The sequence below is a fragment of the Boleophthalmus pectinirostris genome, unplaced genomic scaffold (genome assembly GCF_026225935.1).
Source record: "Boleophthalmus pectinirostris isolate CB_2022bp ecotype Guang Dong unplaced genomic scaffold, ASM2622593v1 HiC_scaffold_10, whole genome shotgun sequence".
Taxonomy (NCBI): domain Eukaryota; kingdom Metazoa; phylum Chordata; class Actinopteri; order Gobiiformes; family Gobiidae; genus Boleophthalmus; species Boleophthalmus pectinirostris.
The window spans coordinates 34827717-34848102 of NW_026570971.1; the positions used below are offsets into that span (position 1 = coordinate 34827717).

Consider the following 20386-nt stretch of genomic DNA (forward strand, 5'->3'; position numbering starts at 1 on the left):
TTTTAGACCTGTTTTAGACCTGTTTTAGTCCTGTTTTAGACCTGTTTTAGTCCTGGTTTTAGACCTGTTTTAGACCTGGTTTTAGTCCTGGTTTTAGACCTGTTTTAGTCCTGTTTTAGACCTGGTTTTAGACCTGTTTAGACCTGGTTTAGTCCTGGTTTAGACCTGGTTTAATGCTGGTTTAGTTTCCAGCAATGAATGGAATTACCGAAATAAAAAACTAAAATAAAAATGGAATACCGCCCAAAATGTGAAAACAGGAAAATAACACCATGTAATCCATTTATTTCAACAAAGTAACTGTAATCCGATTACCAATCATTGAAACAGTACTAACAGGACTAAACCATGCTGTGCGGACCGTGTCTCCTCCTCTTCCTTCTTCTATCAATAATATTTTTAATTTGGTTCGGTAAAGTCTGGGCTTTTTATTTTCTTTTAGCAGAAAAAAACATCTTATGCGAAGATGTTTGCTTTGCTTCTCTACAGCAAATCAAGTAATCCAAAGGATTCAGATTACGTTACTCACTTTAAGTAATTGAATGGATTATGTTACAAACTACATTTTGGGGTATGTAATCTGTAATCTTTAGGGGAATACATTTTAAAAGTCACCTTCCCAACACTGCTAATAAGATATTCACATTCCGCTGTATGTATTTAGTTACAGTTACTGTTTCAATGAGATGGAGATGTTGCTTTGTTGAAATAAATGGATTACAAGGCGGTATTTTCCTGTTTTCACATTGTGGGCTAAACCAGGACAAAAACCAGTAATAAACCAGCACTAAAACCAGGACTAAACCAGGATTAATCTAGGACTAAACCTGGACTAAACCAGGACTAAACCTGGTAAGAGTTTATGTCACAACTAAGTAATGTAAAAGTGAGGCGGCCTTACAAAAAATGTCATTAAAAACACCTCTAAAATAAAAGTAGCTTTAGTCCATGCATGGGGTAAAATTATAAAATAATGATGGTTATTTTGTAATTCCAAGTGAGCCAAAAGGCCGATTTGGACAATACTGGACAATGCCCAAATCTGATCCACATGAAGACTTTATGGAACAGTTATTGTCACCTTCATCTAAAATACATGCAATGGTATGAAGTCACTCAAGCACAAAATGAATAGTGTTTGACTAAGATAGATAGATAGACAGATAGATAGAGAGATAGAGAGAGAGAGAGAGATAGTGTTCTGATTATCATGTGAATCGAGCTGCTCCCCTCCTCCTTGTCCTCCTCCTCGTCCTCCTCCTCCTCCTCCTCCTCCTCGTCCTCCTCCTCGTCCTCCTCCTCGTCCTCCTCCTCCTCCTCCTCCTCCTCCTCCTCCTCGTCCTCCTCCTCCTCGTCCTCCTCCTCCTCCTCGTCCTCCTCCTCCTCGTCCTCCTCCTCCTCCTCGTCCTCCTCCTCGTCCTCCTCGTCCTCCTCCTCCTCGTCCTCCTCCTCCTCCTCCTCCTCGTCCTCCTCCTCCTGTCCTCCTCCTCGTCCTCCTCCTCTCGTCCTCCTCCTCGTCCTCCTCCTCCTCCTCGTCCTCGTCCTCCTCGTCCTCCTCCTCCTCGTCCTCCTCGTCGTCAGGTGGGTTTCAGACCCTCCTCAGTGTGTGATCAGATCCTCTTCACATCAGGATGATGAAGGTGTTGGACTTAAGATCCAATGAACATTTGTCCTTGAGGGTTTGAACCCTACTCCTGGGATGATTATGTTACAGATTTAAATTATAATCCAATAAGTGTTAAAGTTAAAGCAAAATGAACAATGGAAAAAATCCTGTGCTCTATTCCAAATGTCTTGGCACGATTAGAAGTTTAGCTCACACACACAAAAAAACAACAACACATAAATAAAACAGTTTTACTTAAAGAAAGCATCATTACCCTGTTTAAAAAAACAGTGATTTTTGTTTTGATCTGACACCAGTGATACTATAGCAAACGTCACAATATCGATCTGATACTGATACCAATGAGTTTTGTATTAAAATGCACTGAAACTAGTTTTTGAACTGGCCTGAAAATGACCACACATATAAAAATGATTCAAATGTGATAAAAACTATATTTCTGCAATATTTTGTGAAGCCTCGGTGAGTGTGGGTTTATTGATATTTTGGTATCGATTCATTCATCTCTAATTCAGAACTGAACTCACCAAAGCTGCCCATGAGCTCCATGATGTAAAACTGTGATGTAAGGTTTGATATATGTTTACATCCTGCTTAAAATAAATAAAAGTCGACAAACATGACTCATTTGTTTTCTCATTATTTATTAGACCATCACTGCAAAACACACTCCCAAGTTGAAATACTATAAGTGGTGAACCAGTCAGTAAAAAAAACAAAACAAAAATCAAAATTCTGAATGAAAACAGTCCACAAAACTCTGTCTTTTTCTACTTTGACGTTTACAGGTGATCAGCAGCCAGCTTCATGCAACCCTGAGAAACAAAGTCATCTCAAATCAAGCCCAACACATAAACATGACAGTGTAGCTGTAGCTGTAGTCTGGGTTCTGTTTCTGATACCTGGCCTGCAGGGTTCACTCTTCTCAGAAGAAATGATGATGGAGTCAAAAATACATTCAAAACGTGACTAGTGGCTCTATAATCCATGTGTCATTCATTCATTCGCCTTTCAATAGAAAACCAAACATAAGAAAATGAAAAAAAACTAACAAACAACTATTTTCTACATTATTTGTCTCCAAAACCAAAATGAAAAAACGGATAATGATTAATTTTTTCAGTTTTTGATTTTGTGTTTAAACGAATAATGGAAAAAACAGATAAAGGACGTTTCCCATTTCCGTGACTTAAACTGAGATGCCAGACTGAACCAGGACTAAACCAGGACTGAACCAGGACTAAACCAGGACTGAACCAGGACTAAACCAGGACTGAACCAGGACTGAACCAGGACTAAACCAGGATTGAACCAGGACTAAACCAGGACTGAACCAGGACTGAAACCAGGACTAAACCAGGACTGAACCAGGACTAAACCAGGATTGAACCAGGGCTGAACCAGGACTGAACCAGGATTGAACCAGGGCTGAGTGTCGGGAGGGGCCCAGAGGTGCGCCCGCGTAGACTGTCAGGTGATCAGGACTGAGACCGGGACCAGACCAGGGCTGAGACAGGACCAGACCGGGACCAGACCAGGACCAGACCGGGACTGAGACTGGCACAAAACCAGGACTGAGACCGGTTCTGGTTTAGATCTGGTTCAGTCTGTATGTGGCGTAAAAGTCCGGCATCTCAGTTTAAGTTATAGAAACAGAAAATGTACGATATCCTTTTTTTTTCCATTTTTCATTTAAATCCAAAATCAAAAACTAAAAAAACAAATCATTATCCATTTGTTCATTTTGGGTTTGGAGACAAATAATGAAGAAAATAGTTGTTTTATCTTTTTCTTATTTTTGGTTTTATATTGAAAAACAAATGAATGAATGACACACAGATTCTGTATAGTTGATATTTAAAGCTGCACTGTGTAACTTTTCTGGTGGAAGATCTGCTACTTGCTACATGACTTGTCGTCATGGAAATGCTATTGCTTTGTCTAGAATGCTCCACAGTATGGCATTAAACTCGATCTATTTCCATGAAGACAAGCCCGTAATGCCTCCAGGCCAAGTTACAGGTCAGATCTGTGGAAAGGCGTGCTCACTCACTGCAAGAATGCATGTTTTTCGTAGTCTTTTTAAACCCTCAAACACCTGTAACTGTAAAAATGCAACACGAGTTTAATGCCACACTGTGAAACCAAGAATATTGTCATGGAAACAAGTCTGTGACACACCCCCTAGGTTACAGGTCAGATCTGTGGAGAGGCGACCCCGTTCACAGTCAGAAGACATTGTGTGTTTCATGGTATTTCTGAGCTTATATAAAGACCTGGGATTTCATTAAGGCAAAACAGATAATGCCATACTGTGGAACATTCCCGGCAACGCAGCACCATCTCCATGGAGTTTTAGGCAAATGATCCCTTCTCCATTTGAATTATTTGTGAGAACCTTTCACCATTTAAAAGATATTTTGATTGGAAATGCATTCTAGCTACAAAAACAAAAGGACCGTGACCATGCCAAATCCTACAAATCAGAAAGGAACCTTGAAAACCCAACCAGAAAAGTTACACAGTGCACCTTTAAAGTTCCTATATTATGCTTAATTTAACAAAAATATCTTCCCATTGGTATTTCACATTTTTATCATATCTAACTTTAAAACAAAACGTAAAAAGAATTCAACAAAGTCTAGCGTAAATGGCTTGAACAGGTCCTGCGCCCTCTGCTGGCAACGATGAAAAGTGTGTAACAGTTGAAATGAGGCTTAAAACAGTAGCTGCTGGTGTAGAAGTTGGTGATTAGCCAAAAACCATTCAACTCGATAAAGGTGAGTTTGACTACACCAGTATAACTCACGTGTGAATGAAAAGAAACATAACTCCAGGTACGTTCATCATCAAGAAACAACAACATTATTACTGCTGAAAAGTCCAAAAAGTACTGCGAAAAACAGGACCTTTAAATGAAAAAAGTACCCTGCAAACTACAGAGCTGGTATTGGGTGAGAAAGCTGGTAAAACATAAACCACAAACCACTTCCTTTTGTCCCATTTGAGCTTCAGTTCTGCTACAAAGCACAGATCAGGCTAAACATTATGACCACTCGCCTCACACACTCATGTACTTGCACTACTTTCAATTAGAACCGCTTTGGATAGATACTGACCGCTGTAGACTGGGGAAAACCTCACAAGAGCTGAACTAAACCAGGTCTGAACCAGGTCTAACCAAGGTCTAAAAGCAGCTCGAATAGACACTGACGACCGCAAACTAAGAATACGACAATAGACTAAACCGAAATCAAATTGTCTGATCCGGTAAAAAATAAGGTCTAACCAAGATCTAAACCAGGTCTAACCATGGTCTAACTGGTCCAAAGCACGTCTGACAGATACGGACCACTACAATGTGTTAGAAGAGCTAAGCCAGGACTAAAGCAGGACTCTTCTCTCTCATTTAATGTCTCTCTCTTTTTTAATTTTATGATGATTATTTATGTTTTGATTTGTTTGTGTTGTGATTTTAATGTGTTTCTTATTTTGTAAAGCACTTTGATTGACAAACTGTACTTTACAAACTGCACTGACTTGCCTTAAAGCAGGACTAAAACAGGACTAACCAAGGTCTAAACTAGGTCCAAGCATGGTTTATTTTAGGACTAACCCAGTACAAAACCCAGTTTAAACCACCTCTGATACTGAGCACTGCTGACAGGGAGAACGCCAATAGAGCTGAACTAAACCAGGTCTGAACCAGGTCTGAACCAGGTCTGAACCAGGTCTGAACCAGGTCTGAACCAGGTCTGAACCAGGACTGAACCAGGACTAAACCAGGACTAAACCAGGACTAAACCAAGTCTAAACCAGGTCTAAATCAAGTCTAAATCAGGTCCAAACCAGGACTAAACCAGGTCTAAACCAGGTCTAAATCAAGTCTAAATCAGGTCCAAACCAGGACTAAACCAGGTCTAAACCAGGACTAAACCAAATCTAAACCAGGTCTAAACCAGGACTAAAACAGAACTAAACCAGGTCTAAACCAAGTCTAAAGAGCCTCTGATATACACTGATCTCTGCTGACTGAGAACACCCACAAGAGCTGGAGTGAACCAGGTCTAGACCAGGTCTAAACCCTACTGACCACTGCAGGTACTTAATACTGGAACAGAATGGCACTAAAACAGGTCTAAATCAGGTGTAACCTAGTCCAAAACCAGGTCTAAACGGGTCTACCCCAGGACTAAAACAGGTCTAACCCCGGACTAAACCAGGATTTAAGATACTGACCGCTGCAGACTAAGAAAACCTAAAGAGCTGCACAAAAATAAGTCCAAACTAGAACTAAACCAGGACTACACCACCTCTGATTGACAGAAACCCTCCAGTCTCTAAAATATATCAAACTTTCTCGAATCCTGTCTAATTTTTTCCTCTTCTGGAACACTGAGAATTCACTTGCTTCTGAAATCTCGCATCCGTTTTATAAAAGTGCCACTATAAAAATATAACCAGCGCTTCTCCACGTCCCCCGACAGGAATCATAATGTTTAGCTTGACTTTGTGCATTTAACACATCATTTCTGACCACAACTCCACAACATTAGAGGCATGCTTTAGTGACTTTTATAATACCACAGTGAAACAGTAAGTTGCTTTTACGCACAGCTCAAAAGAATATATTTGGTCTTGAATTTAAATTTAAAGCAAGTGTGGTCAAACCTTTTAAAAATCCATGCAACATTTGCGATTTTAGCTACAAACGATCGATCGAACTTGAGATGTTTCGGACAAAGCACTCTTTTAAAAAAAAAACTCAAGTCTCGTAAGTTAAGGCTCTTCTCTTCGTCCCTCTGGTGTAGCACAGTATTTTGGATATAAAAATAAAAAAAAGAGAAACATTTTGAACATTTTTTACAGTTTGTATCATAAAAGGAGGTCATTGCTTTGGAACCAACACTGCGAAAAACAACACGAGGTACAAATACTTAAAGACGCACTGTGTAACTTCTAAGGTGGAGGGTCTGCTACTTTCCTGTCTCCATGGAGATGTTATTTCTTTGCACGAGATGTTCCACAGTATGGCATTAAACATATGTGCCTTGCATTTATTCAATTGCAGGTGTTTTAGAGTTCAAAACTACCTTGAAAATAACATGAATTCTTACTAAGTGCAGGCTTGCTTTTCCATAGATCTGACCGTTATCTCTCTGCTGTGAAGTTTATTTTCATACTGTGGAATTATTTAGGCAAAGCAGACAAGCACTTGATGAACCCTCCACCAGAAAAGTTACACAATGCACCTTTAAATGACTAAAAACTGATCATTTTGATTTGCTATGACAAGTTCAGTGGATTTACTTATTGCAAAACTATAAATTATATTAGAAGTTTTACAAGTAGGGAGGCACCTTTCTAGCTTTTCAGTTTTAATACTAATATCGATACCTCGACATCTGCTGATACTCGATATTAACCGATATTTACCGCATTTATTTCCATCAAAACACAGTGAACTTACTACACATTTAATCCAACTGTGTTATTTAATCTGCAAGTAACACTTCTACTTTGAAAGAATAAAAGTCCAAACATTATTAACCCTCTACGTCAACATAAGCCTGTAAATACCGCATTTTTCGGACTATAAGTTGCACTTTTTTTCATGGTTTGGGTGTTTCCTGCGACTTATACTCCGGTGCGACTGATATAATAACATTTTCAGACTGACAGGCGCGAGAGGATCTAGGCGTGAGTATCAGTTTTCTGCAGAAAAAGCCTCTGTCCTGCTGGAAGTAGTGAAATATGCAGCAGAAAACGGTAATCGAGCAGCAGAAAGAAAGTTTGGAGTGAGCGAGAAACTTGTGAGGGACTGACAGAAAGCAGGGATGGAGAACACAGCTTCAAGGTAACCGGGCGAGTGCAGCATGTCTGGACCTCAGTGACAATTGAAGTTGCGCGGAGTTGCTCAAAAGTGACACCAAGGATAAAGAATTCAATGGATTCAATGGATTTGGAGAGAGATGGAGAGTTTCTGTTGTTTACGCTAAAATTATCTGAAGACTTGTTCATATGTGACGTTAACAGTCTGTTCTCTCTTCTATTGTTATTACTAGAACTTGACTTTAAGAAAAAATGTCGGTTCCTGGTCTCTGATTTTATGAAATAAATTTGACCCAAAAAGTGCGACTTATACATGCGTTTTAATTCTTCATAAAGCATTTTTTGGCTGGTGAAACTTATACTCCAGAGCGACTTATAGTCCAAATAATACGGTAGTCTTATTACATCCAATAGACCCAACCAACCAGGCTGAATTGATATCATGGAACCCATACTCAATCCAGCAAAAACCAGTATCGATATCGGTGTGTCCCAACTTACAACATATGATTCATCTGATTTCAAGCTGAAATATCTGTCAATGTTGAAATGTAAAAATGATTAAAACTCCTTTGCCCCATAAGAAGAAATTCTATCTTGAAATAAATTGCTAAAACCTGAAACAAGGCACTAAAATAAGCCCAAAGAAAGACTGGATTTCAAACTTTAAGTAAAAGTACCTCATGTATGTTTTGCGCAGTGAAGCTTGTGGAGTTATTACATTGGGAGTGACATAATGGAGTTGTTTTTGAGGTTAGATAAATGAATGTCTGTAAACACTGGAGCAAAAATACTTACACTACAAAAATGAATGTCTGTAGGAGTTAACATGACTTGAATTCATAATATTATAATCTCTAAGTCGTTTATTTTTCACCACTTTAGATTTCACCTTTTCATTTCAAATTGAGTCAAATTTCTGCTGAATAAATATTTCTGGAAAAGGTCCACTATTCAACGTTTCCGCTGGAAGGTCTGTCATCTGCTTGTCTTCACAGAGGTGTTTTTGCTTCACCTGGAATGTTCCAAAGTATGGCATTAAACGCAACCATCTCCACTAGGTTCTGGGTCAGATCTGTGGAAAGGCGACCCAGCTGACAGGAAGAATGCATGTTTTTTCAAGATATTTTAATAACAACACCGCCAAATGAGCGAATGCAGGATAAACAACTTTAATGCCGTACTGTGGAACATTTCAAGCAAAGCAAAGGCATCTCCATGGACACAAGCAGGTGACGCACCCTCCACCAGAAAAGTTACATAGAGGAATTGTTTTATGCATTTTTTATTCAAACCCCCACAAAAAAGTATCCAAAATCGAATCGAGAGTTGAAACTAGACAAAACTGCTCTGATATAAACGTGATATTGTGAATTCAAGTGGTTTTAACTCGTCTGGGACATTATTTTTGCAGTGCTTAGAGTCCTGGTGATGAGACGGAGCTTATGCCACAGGTTTGAGCACAGATCTCAGACAGCGCCCCTCCTTGGTCAGTTCTCGGGTGAAGCACATGCAGGGCAGAGGGATGGCCTCCTCTCTCCGCGCGATCGTGTTGAATTTACACTTCTTCAGGTGGTCGGCCATGCTAGCGATGTTGGCAAACTTCCACTCGTTCACTGTCCCGAAGGCCGTGCTGAATCGCCACACCTGAAGAGAGAGAGGAGAAAAAAAACTCACAAAAAACACACAGATTTTGACGTCTGAAAGCAAAAAGACCAGTATAGGGTAAAAAGCCGGCATTTCCTAGAGCAGGGGTCACCAAACTTTTTTCTCTGAGGTCCATATTATGGCTCCTGATGGTGATGGGGGCCGAGGTTTGGTCGGCCGTATATCAGAATTGACCCTGATGACGCAGATTATTTTCTTCACATATCAGACAAACTGCACGCTCCTTAACTGAACAAAAAAATTATCGGTCATCCACTGTTCTATGAAAACACTGCACTGTCAACTTTTTATACTTTAACACTGCTGTCTTTAACTGCACTACAGTAGTCCGCGCTACAGTAGTCCGCGCTACAGTACGCCGCGCTACAGTAGTCCGCGCTACAGTACGCCGCGCTACAGTAGTCGTAGTCCGCGCTACAGTACGCCGCGCTACAGTACGCCGCGCTACAGTAGTCCGCGCTACAGTAGTCCGCGCTACAGTACTCCGCACATGTGTTGACTGTCACTGTTTGATCTCAAGTTTGTCAGGTGATGAAAATTCTGTGGCAAATTTGGCAGCAGGTGTAAATACATCATATAATTACTTTAATTTAAATATAAATATAAATACTTCATATAAATATCATTTTTAATAGAAAAAAATCAATAAAATACAGGATGCAAACATGTTATTATTCGGCAAAAAGTAATTTAAAAAAATAGGCCATGACAACTTTTGAGGATTGCCTCATAGGACCAGTTCTATCGGGGGGGGGGCAGAGGGGCTGGGGGCCGGTTAAAGGGGCGTGGAGGGTCGGCGTCTTAGTTTGATGACCCCTGTCCTAGAGCTCTGAGGAAAGAAAAAGTTGTATTAATTAAACAAAGGCAGCGCATGTGGAGGTTGGTGCGCCTCTGCATTGTACTCAAGTATTTACTTTATGATCAATGTCACGTTTTTATATAGAGCTTTTCCACTCACCCATTCACACACAAAACACTTGAATGTTCTGAAGTATGGCTTTAACTTTCTATTTCCATGGACTTTAATACCACATGGCAGATAAAGTTAAAATCATGCCAACGTGTTTCGGCCCTTCTGCCTTCATCAGGGCAAAAAAAGGTTTTTGATGTAGATGTAGATGTAGACTTTGTTTAGTTCTAATTTGGTCCTGGTTTAGTCCTGGTCTACTCAGTTTAATTCAGGGTTTAGTTCCAGTGTAACTTTTTGGTTGAGGGTCGGTCACCTGCTTGGTTCTATGGAGATGTCACTGCTCTGCCTGGAATGTTCCACAGTGTGACATTAAACAGTTCTACTTTACATTATTCAATTAGAGGTGGTTTTACAGCTTAAAAATATCTCGAAAAATAGACATTCTGACTTTGAGTGGGGTCGCCTCTCCACAGATCTGACACGTAACTTGGCCTGGTTTTGTCTCCATAAAGATAGAAAGGTTTAATGTGAAACTAAGGCTGTGCAATTAATCAAATTTTGATTGTGATTTAGATTTGAGTGTCAAACAATCTTCAAACTCATAATTGAGTTGAAACAATTTAAAGCTTAACAAAGTTTATTCTGGGATATTTTTAAAATAAAGAAGTATATTTATTTAATTTTTTAAATACAGATTGCAGAACAGCTGGATATAGAGTTTATTTTGGATACGTTTATGTTTTTCTGCCTTATTTCATGTTGAAAGTTTATTTTATTCATTTTGTTTAATACATCGCAAAACTGCTCTAAGGTACAGATTTGCAGCCTTTATTTATTTTCAATTTGAAAGTTTTGCATAAATAATCAATGACAAAGTTGTTGTTTTTTTTAGAGAGAGTGGGAGAAATGCTGAATAAATGCATCGTGTAGCTAAAAAATAATCGTGATTTCAATATTGACTAAAATAATGGTGATAATGATTTTTTTCCATAATAGAGCAGCCCTATGTGGTACATTCAAGATAAAGCAAAACATCTCCATGGACTAAAGCATTTGACAGACCCTCCACAAGAAAGGTTACTCAATGCACCTTTAAGTGAAATCTAAATTCAGACTAACCTTATCTGTGATCTGCCACGAGGGAGACCCGTCCTCTCTGCGTCTCTTCTCCCACAGCAGCACCACCATGCCCCTCATCTGCAGCAGACTGGCACACACCTCCCTCATGGTCCTGGACACTCTGGAGAGCTGGCACAAGCTGAAACTGTCCAGGAAACTGGCAACGTGCTGCAAAACCTCGAAGGGAAGACCGCTGAACTGATCCGAACTAAACTTGTGTCCATGTCGTCTCCCATTTTCCCCGTTTCTCAGAGGAACTCCTGGTTGAACTCCGAATGACCCAAGATGTCTGTCGTGAATAATCCGAAACCCTTGAACTTGGGGACAGAAGCGTCTTTGGGAGTAGGTGCACCCGTAGTACGCCAGGGGGCAGCGTTGTTCCATCCACCCGTTCAAACCAGCGTGGATATCTCCGTGAACGTTCTTAAAATGCGAGGAAAACTCATCCCTTCGGAAAAGCTGCCCGCAAACGAACGTGAACATGGAACGCTGCTTCGTTTGATACCTGGCGACACATTCGAGGACCAGATCTAAGCGTAAAGTGTGAAAGGGGCTCGGGTTGCACAGTTGCGGGCTGGCGTGGTCACAGGCAGAGGCGGACGCGATGTCTCCAACCATGGTGTTAGTAGCGAGGATAGCAGACGGAAAAGAAAACGTTTGCGTACCGAAATCGATGTGATAACCGTCGACAAAGCGACTATCTGAAATCCCTCGACCTCCAGGAGAATCGCCCAGGCAGAAAAGCAAAGCAGCTGTGATCAAATCGATACCGTGTAGTCCCATGGGATCATCTGCAACTTCTAAATCAGAAGTATCAACAGATTTATCCTCCATTTTGGCTCTGAAAAGATACGGATCGGACAGTAGCGCTCTCCTACCGTTAAATGTAAACATACTGATACCTCTCAACACTTCTACGTTTTGCAGTTTTCGTTCCAAACATCGATACCTGAGTTCTGACGGTAAATGCTGCAAAAAGTTGTTTCTGACCAGGTTATCTGAGAAGAGAAATGGCATTGGAACTGGGAGTGGAGCATGCCGGGGTACAACGGGAGGTTCGATAGCTACAATCGGTAAATAATCGTCCACCAAAACTTCGCCGTTGTCTTGAGGCGGTTCTTCGTTCACATTTTCATTTTCGTCAAATAGAATGTCAACAAACTCGCTTTCGTCTGCCCAGTCTATAGGGTTATCATCTGTTCCCACTGCGCAGTCCACTCCACCGACCGCTCCAAGCTCGCAATCCGAATCCAAAGAATCAGAATCTTGCATATCTACGTTTCTACCTCCCTCTGCTCCGTAAACGTCGCCACTTTCCCTTTCGTTTTTATCGCTGTCCGCCCCGTTAATATTGTTGACGATTTCAATCTCCTTAGAATTGGTTAAAATGTCAAAAGCTGCTGCTAGACTCCTGCTCGTTTCTACCGATGTTTTGTAAAGTTCGTTGTATGGTTCGTCTTGCTCCATTTCAACCGCCGTCTCATTCGAAGATGTCGCCATTTTGTCGCTCTCTTCGTCTTTCTTTTCGCCGTTTTTGGAAATCGTTGTCGTGACTTTTAACGATTCCAGCAGCATCCTCTGATCCTGCAAAGCCAGCGCCATGTCCAGCTGCTCAACTTCGTCAAAATCCTTGCTCAGGTTCTCGTAGGATTTTCGATCCGCGTAGCTGACCGGCCACCTGTTCCACTCCATAGTGCAGCAGACGATGCTGGCGGGGCAGATTTCAAGATGCTGCGCCATCTTGATTCTCGCGATCGTAAAGGGGCACCCGAATCCGCTATTTAAACACGGCAACCTTTCGTACGGACAAAGCAGGCGGTGCTCTTCCAGTTTGCAGGAGTGGAAAACGGCTCCGCAAACTAAAGGACAGCCCATGAGGTCGCAGGAAACTCCGATCTCCGTTCGCACCATGCATCTCCTATTGATGCACTTAAGGCAGTGGGGGTGGAGTGGGCTGTCCTCCATTTTAGGTGCTTCTTTGTCGTGTCCCAGGTTTGTTTGTGTACAGATGCCAACAGGAAGAGCAGGCTTGTGTTTAAACCCTGAAAGAGAAACAAAAGAGGAGGAGAAAAACTTGTTAGTCAAATGAGGCTCAGGAACAGATCTCAAAGAAACACATGCATTTGAATAGAGGCGCATGTCAAAGGAGCGAGTCCATGTCCTTATTTGGCAACACAGTGTCCTCTAGAACTAGCACGAATTTAAAATTTTGTAGTGACTGGTAAATGTTGATAAATGTTTATAGATTTTCAGACATTCTGGGCCTAATTCATTTTGGGAGATGAGATTTCAGGAAGCAAAGACCATTTTGAAATACACATTTGAATTTTCTCAACATTTTTGGTAGGGATGGACATGATTAGTCAATTAATTGATAATTGATCATTAAGAATTTCATCGATTATGTTAATTTTAATCGACAAACCGAATGTAGGTTGCTGTGTGTAGTGTGACCAAACAGGTCTGTACATGTGTCTCTGCATCAGAAGGAGCGAGACACAAACAGTTGGTCAGTTTGCAACATGTCGAAGCACAAATGTGGATTTAACGATGTCTTGTACAAGAAATTCCACACTTTCCGTTGCGTTCGGGACAAGTGTGAGTCCATGTGCACAGTGTACAAAGCAGCACATATGTTTCGGTGTCCAGGTGAGAGTCGCTCAATGTCGATGACGAGTCCCCACCTCCCTCCCCCCAGAATGTCTGTTTTTCGAGATGTTTTTGAGCTCTAAAACCACTTGTTTTTAAATAAATGTAAAGTAGAGCTGTTTAATGTCACACTGTGGAATATTCCAGACAGAGCAAACCAGCAGGTGATGGACCCTCCACCAGTGAAGTTGCACAGGTCAGGTCAGATACACAAAAAACTGTACATAAGTGTAATATAACAGCGTCTCTACTTCTGATCAGTGCTTCTCTTCACTTCTTTGCTGTATCAGGGTAAAACTCTGACATGTTTTTATTCTGTGGACATTTTATATTCTCTCTTGCACCGGTGGAGCGTTCTAGAGAATCCAGTGTCCAGTCCTAACACAGACTGACCCTGCACGCGCTGCCCACTTAGCAGCTGGTTTGTTGTTGTTATTCTCAGCATGTTGAAATCTCGAAGAAGCGTCTGAGCTGTCAATCAAACTCCCCAAACCGTCGTGTTTTCAGGCTCAGGTTTGACTCCGGTCCAGTGTCTAAGGCTCAGTGTAACTCGACACGAGGGGTTGTGAAATGAGCTCCGGTTTTGATCCACAGACGAGACGCAGAGAGAGAGAGAGACTGACGAGAGAGACTGACGAGAGAGGGGGGTAGAAGGAGGGGAGAAAAGAGAAGAGAGGGGTGAGAGAAAGATGAACTGACAAGAGAGAGAGGAGAGAGGGAGAAAATGGAGAGAGAAACTGAGACGAGGGAGAAAGAGAGAGGGAGAGAGGTGTGAGAGGAACTGAGAAGAGAGAGAGAAGGAGAAAGAGAGAGGAGAGAGAAGGACTGAGAAGAGAGAGAGAGAGAAGGGTGAGAGGGAATGAGAAGAGAGAGACAGAGGGACTGAGAGAGAGAAAGAGAGGGAGAGAGGAGTGAGAAAGAGAGTGAAAGACAGGTGGGGATACTGAGAAGAGAGAGAGGGACAAAGAAAGAGGGAGAGAGAGAGGGGGGTGAGAGGGACTGAGAAGAGGGAGACGGGGTGAGAGGGAATGAGAAAAGAGAGAGGGATGAGAGAGAGAAAGAGAGGGAGAGAGGAGTGAGAGGGAATGAGAAGAGAAAAAGTGGAAGAGAGAGGGAGAAAGAAAGCGAAAGAGAGGTGGGGATACTGAGAAGAGAGAGAGAGACAAAGAAAGAGGGAGAAAGAGAGGGGTGAGAGGAACTGAGAAGAGAGAGAGAGGGAGAAAGAGACAGGAGTGAGAAGGACTGAGAAGAGGGAGGCGGGGTGAGAGGGAATGAGAATGAGAGAGAGAGAGAGAGAGGGACTGAGAAGAGAGAGAGAGGGGTGAGAGAGAGAAAGAGGAGTGAGAGGGACTGATGAGAGAGAGAGAGAGGGAGAGAGGGGTGAGAGAGAAAGGAAGGAGTGAGGGAATGAGAAGAGAGACAGGAAGAGAGAGAGGGAGAAAGAGAGGGAAAGAGGGGTGGGGGTACTGAGAAGAGAGAGAGTGAGAAAGAGAGAGGGAAAGAGAGAGAGACGGAGAGAGGGGTGAGAGCGACTGAGGGAGAGAGGGAGAGGGGGAAGAGAGAGAAAGGGGGAAGGAAAGAGAGAGGGACTATAAAGAGAGAAAGGGGGGAGAGAAGGCCGGGAAAGGGAGAGAGGCTAAAAAGAGGAAGAGAGCGAGAGGTCTAGAAAGAGTCAGAGAGCGGGGGAGCACGTGGGACTGAGGAGAGAGAGAGAGAGACAGAGAAAGAGAGAGGGGGACAGAGGAGAGGGAGGCAGGGAGCGGGGAAAGAGAGAGAGAGTTACCAGGAAGAACTAAACCCCGGCTCACGTGTGCCGTGTCAACAAACGTAAACATGGAAATCATTTTTAGATCCCAGAGAGAGAAAGAGAAATATTTTCCTAAGTAAACAATCACACGCAACCGCCAAATACACTAGAGTTTTTTATATTAGTACTGGAACATTTATTTTAAAAACTAAAATACACAAACACGAAAACTAATCCAAGATACTTTTTACATTTAAACTCTCGAGACAGATCTGAACTTTCCTCGACAGTTTTAGAATAGATCTTTATGTATAACAACAACAACAATAATAATGCATAGAATATATATATACAGAACCTTTTAAGATTTTATTTTTCAGTCTCTCCAGTAAACTTCTGTTAAAGCCAGATCAGCCCTGGGGCAGCTTGACAGAACAGAGGCTGCCAATCTGTGCATTTAGTCAAATATATGCCCACATGGTTATTTTAAAACAACTATCCTGAGTTAAAAACAACGTTCTATAGGTGGGTTTCACGTGACGTCACAGGGCTACATTTGTCAGCACGCAAAATCAGATGGAGGGCAGGAAGTGAACTGACTGGAGGAAAATCCCCGATGTGTTGTGTAGTTTACGGCTGTGCCAATCGTTCTAACCGAGAGAAGGAAAAGCGATTTTTTTAGAGTACCGAATATAGTCGTCCACAAAGGTCAGAAATGGGAAAAGCTGACAGAACAACACCATAAAAAGTGGATTACAAATCTGTTTGCAGTCGGGAGGAGCAGAATTCGCTAATGCTCGTGTCTGCAGTGACCACTTCGACAAAGGTTTGTTACAAAGCTAAATAGTTTTTTCTGGTTTACCTAAACATAAACGAATCATTAACGACTAACGACGTTTGTTGACATTAAATAGTTCAGATAGAGGTCACTGCCGATACACTGCAGTTTTTCCCATAACGTCTATACACATAAAATAAGAGAAACACTCACCCCGGCGAAGACCAAACGATAATCATCATTTAGGCGTTTTGCACCGAGGTTGAGGACCCATCCACTGACAAAAAAAGTTCTATGCCTCCAAACTTTTGTACACCTTCATCTGTTGTCTGGTGTAGAACGATGTCTGAAGAGCTAAATAGTTTGTGATCTCCTCTGCCTCGATTGTCGGCAAATCTTTTACTTCGGTTGAAAATTCTCTCATTTTCAATAAGATCAGGGTCACGCCCAATATATTTGTCGACTAACTGCTCGTACTTTTGTCTTGCTACTGGCTCTAAATCCTGACAATAAGAACTCTTCTCCATATCTGTGTTCTCCAGAGCCGTGTTTGTTTGTCGTGTTTGTCTTCACTTCCTGCCCTCAACCTGAAATTCGCGCATCATCGTGATCACGTGACTGAAACCCTCCTATTATCTGAGATGCTGTTTTTATAATCAGTGTGGTTTTGAAACAAATAATGAGCCTTTTTTTGTGTTGAAATGCACTAAAATTTCAAACAGTAAACTATAAATATACATTGCAGCGACATCTTCATGAGGATAACACATGAATCACGGGCTTCAGGTGTAGTTTGCGGTACAATTTGTGTGTTAAAGGTTTTAGCCATAATTGAAGCTGACTAATGCATTTTACATGACTCTATATTTAAGGGACCCGCAACAACGCAGCAATTTGGCAACGGGATTAGTTTATGGGTAAGTATTTCAATTCAAGCCGTGTTTCAAAAGACATCTTAAGTCTAAAGTTCTTATTAGTGAAATCAGACGTGACTCACCATCGGTAAAAGGATGCAACAGTGAGTTATTGTGCAAAGAACTTAGGATTTTACAGTTGTTAAGTATAATTGAAAACATGTTTTCTTTTATATTTAAGAATTCATGGTGTCTTTAGAAAACGTTCTAATTTGCGATTGAATTACACTACAGTTGATCTCGTACCAACTATTTAGTAAGGATGAGATGAGATGCAATTTCTATGAGACGAAACGTGTCGAGATTTGAGACGAGACCAGTTTTTGATGTCATTTTTGATAAATAAACGGTGGCATTCACGTCACATTTTTGCTTTATTTAAGTTGAAAGTTTTGCCGTCACTGGAGCGCTGCGTTTGGGTATCACAGTTTCTCAAGAGGAGTTACTCAGCAAAGTTAACCCATTTTCTCATCCAAGGCAAATATCAAAAATCTCATGAGATCGTTTGTCTTGTGGCAGTTTTGTTTCATGACATCTTATGGCACGAGATCTTGTCCCGTCCTACTTCTGAGCATCAATATTTACACCAGATGTTAACTTGACGCTCCATTATGAAAATCTAAGAGTTAATTCAATATCTGGTATGAATGATACTGATTTTAGATTAGTTTAATGTATTCATGTGTTAAATAAAGCAAAACATTAAAGGATTTGATGGATAATTACCAAGAAAAAACAAAGAAAACAGCTTAACACGTGGAAACCTTTGTATATATTGTGTATTATTCAAATACAAACAGTGCCTTGAACACTGGATTTTCATACCTAGGTTTATTATGTTTAACTAAAGATTACATTTAAATATGACTTTATATTTGTACAATTCTTTTTTTTCCACCCTCTGTAGCAATTTCTTATAAAAATCTGTCTATTTCTTTGTTTTGTAGCTAACTCCACATTTTATTTGCCCTGTATGTTGAAATTTCAAATCAGATTCTCACAGATTTTCTTCGTGTCAAGGTGTATAATAATATTAAAGCACTTTATAAGGAAATCTAACTTCAATTGTGGAATAAACTGGAAAAGAAATGGGAGTGTTTTAGTTTTTAGATCATTCAAGTATCATGTGTATGGTTTTGGATGCTGAGTTTGTATTAAAACAGTGGTTACTGACGCGATTGTACGAGTTTAAACCGAGTCAGAACCAAAATAAGAGAGTTTTTGTGCAGGTTTCTTGAAGCATGGCCACGATCAGCTGCTTCATTCCTCCAGATCCTGAAAGTGCACAGCGCTAAAAACACAAACAATGCGGCTGGACGCGCTTTATTACCCGCTTTTTATCACTTTTGCATGATTAACATTTGGAGATCACGCACTTTCTGCTATTTATCGGGGTTTAAGGAGAGATCACAGGCGGTTACGGCTGAAATTGTCCAGTGATTAACTTTTAGAGTAAACAAAAGAAAAACATGGCAAAGCGGGGTTAGCATTAGCATTCGGAAAGAGCTTACCCGAAAAAGGGGCACACTTCGGGGCGTGTAACTCCGATCTCCTCGGCCTAACCAGCTCCGATGATCCAGACACAAAGCGAACTAAGACTAAATAAGTGAATCGCAGCGGTAAATGTGAGGAAATGGGCACATTCAGCGCGCTGGCTCCGGTTTTGTGCCGTGTGAGATCGAGCGGTGTCGGCGTCTGTGTTGTTGATCCGCGGGGGTTGCCAGATCTCACGAGGAAAACACGCAATCAGCCAGACCTTTGAAAGAAGTTAGATTTCTTCATCTTATTTTGCCGCATGTCGTTCAAATTAGGACACTGAACTCGTGCGAAAGGGTCATGTGGCAATGTTGAAATCATTAAAGGGGCAAAAATCTATTCATAAATCTACAGTTTAACCCCAGTGTTCTTAAATAATCGGCTGTATATTTTCATTGTTAAATACTGAAAAGGACTGTTGGTAAAATGTAATTCAAAACTGATCACAATTATTTATATACCAGGAAAAAATCAAAAAGTATAAATCAAAGTTTGGAAAATAGACCAAGTGATATCAGAATGTTGTTGCCTCCTCAAAAACAAATGATTGAGTAATTCTTTATTATTAGTCTTTCTACAACTTCAAAGCTCAAAATGCTCCGTTCCAAATTGTGATGTCATGAAGTGGTAGTTTTCAAGTTAACAGCTCCTTTTACCTTTTGTTCAGAAGAGGGTTCTAGTGAAGGTGTATGGCGTTTTTTCAAAACACAGTGGGACATTTCCTGTATTTCTGTATTGCCGCATGACATCACAAGGTGGAACGGTGTTTTCTGTTTGAGAGATGAACGGCCTAAACACAAACCAGAGCATGTTTCTGATGAGGAAACAACATTATAACATAGATCAGTAAATAATGTAATATGACCCCTTTAAATTCGACCTGCTGCTAAATATACCAAATAATAATAATAATAATAATAATAATAATAATAATAATAATAATAATAATTGCTGTAGTCAAGGGGTTTCACAATGATGAGAAATTAGAACAGTTGCCATAGTGATTAACAATTTAAAACTATTATGTGTAATTTACATGGGGGAAAAGTCCTCAAACTGTTGTCAGTAACTGGAACTGAGAAATAATCTTAAACTATTTCTTTTCTGCAAATATTATAAACTAGTCTAGAGATTTTTTAGCCTCAGAAACGACTACTTTTCTAATTTTTTCACCTCCTAAGTGGACGACACAACTTATGATATATCTTATTGGTAGTTTTTAGATTCTAGAATGTGATGATGTGATACTTTCAGGTTTTAATTCACAAATGTTGAACCTGGTATTTTCAGTTATTGACTAAACCTTCAAATTCACTTATTACAACATCATTTTGCATTTTAACATTTTTATTTTAGCTGCCTCCATCTGTATTCATGAAAATTGCCCAATAGAATGTTGTGATGTCATGTGAAACCAGGCAATAACAGATCTGTGTCAGTGTCCCAACGTCGATTAAAACAATGAGACTTGGCAACTTGTGCAGAGCCGTGCGACGCGGTGCTACGTCACCCCCCGCACAGAGACGCGCAGACCGAAATAAACCACGGGAAAAACCCACGACACGTCTAATCCCGTTTAAAATGCTCAGGGGGCGCTGATGTGAAC

The 20386-nt window shown here is 40.9% G+C and overlaps 1 protein-coding gene across 1 annotated transcript; it reads right to left on the reverse strand.

Moving 5' to 3' along the window:
* Positions 1 to 2251: 2251 nt before the first annotated feature.
* fbxo30a (F-box protein 30a) lies at positions 2252 to 18969 on the reverse strand. The gene is made up of 3 exons (XM_020931730.2): positions 18756 to 18969; positions 11157 to 13198; positions 2252 to 9106 (listed from the first exon to the last, which is right to left on the reverse strand). Exons 2-3 carry the CDS (start codon positions 13119 to 13121, stop codon positions 8903 to 8905), a joined length of 2169 nt encoding a protein of 722 aa, XP_020787389.1. The 5' UTR covers positions 13122 to 13198; positions 18756 to 18969; the 3' UTR covers positions 2252 to 8902.
* Positions 18970 to 20386: the final 1417 nt, after the last annotated feature.

Coding starts and splice junctions, on each gene's coding strand:
- fbxo30a (XM_020931730.2), bottom strand. CDS start 13,121: ATGGAGGACAGCCCACTCCACCCCCACTGCCTTAAGTGCATCAATAGG. Junction 9,107..11,156: donor CGTGGCAGATCACAGATAAG/GTTAGTCTGAAT, acceptor CTCTCTCTTCAG/GTGTGGCGATTCAGCACGGC.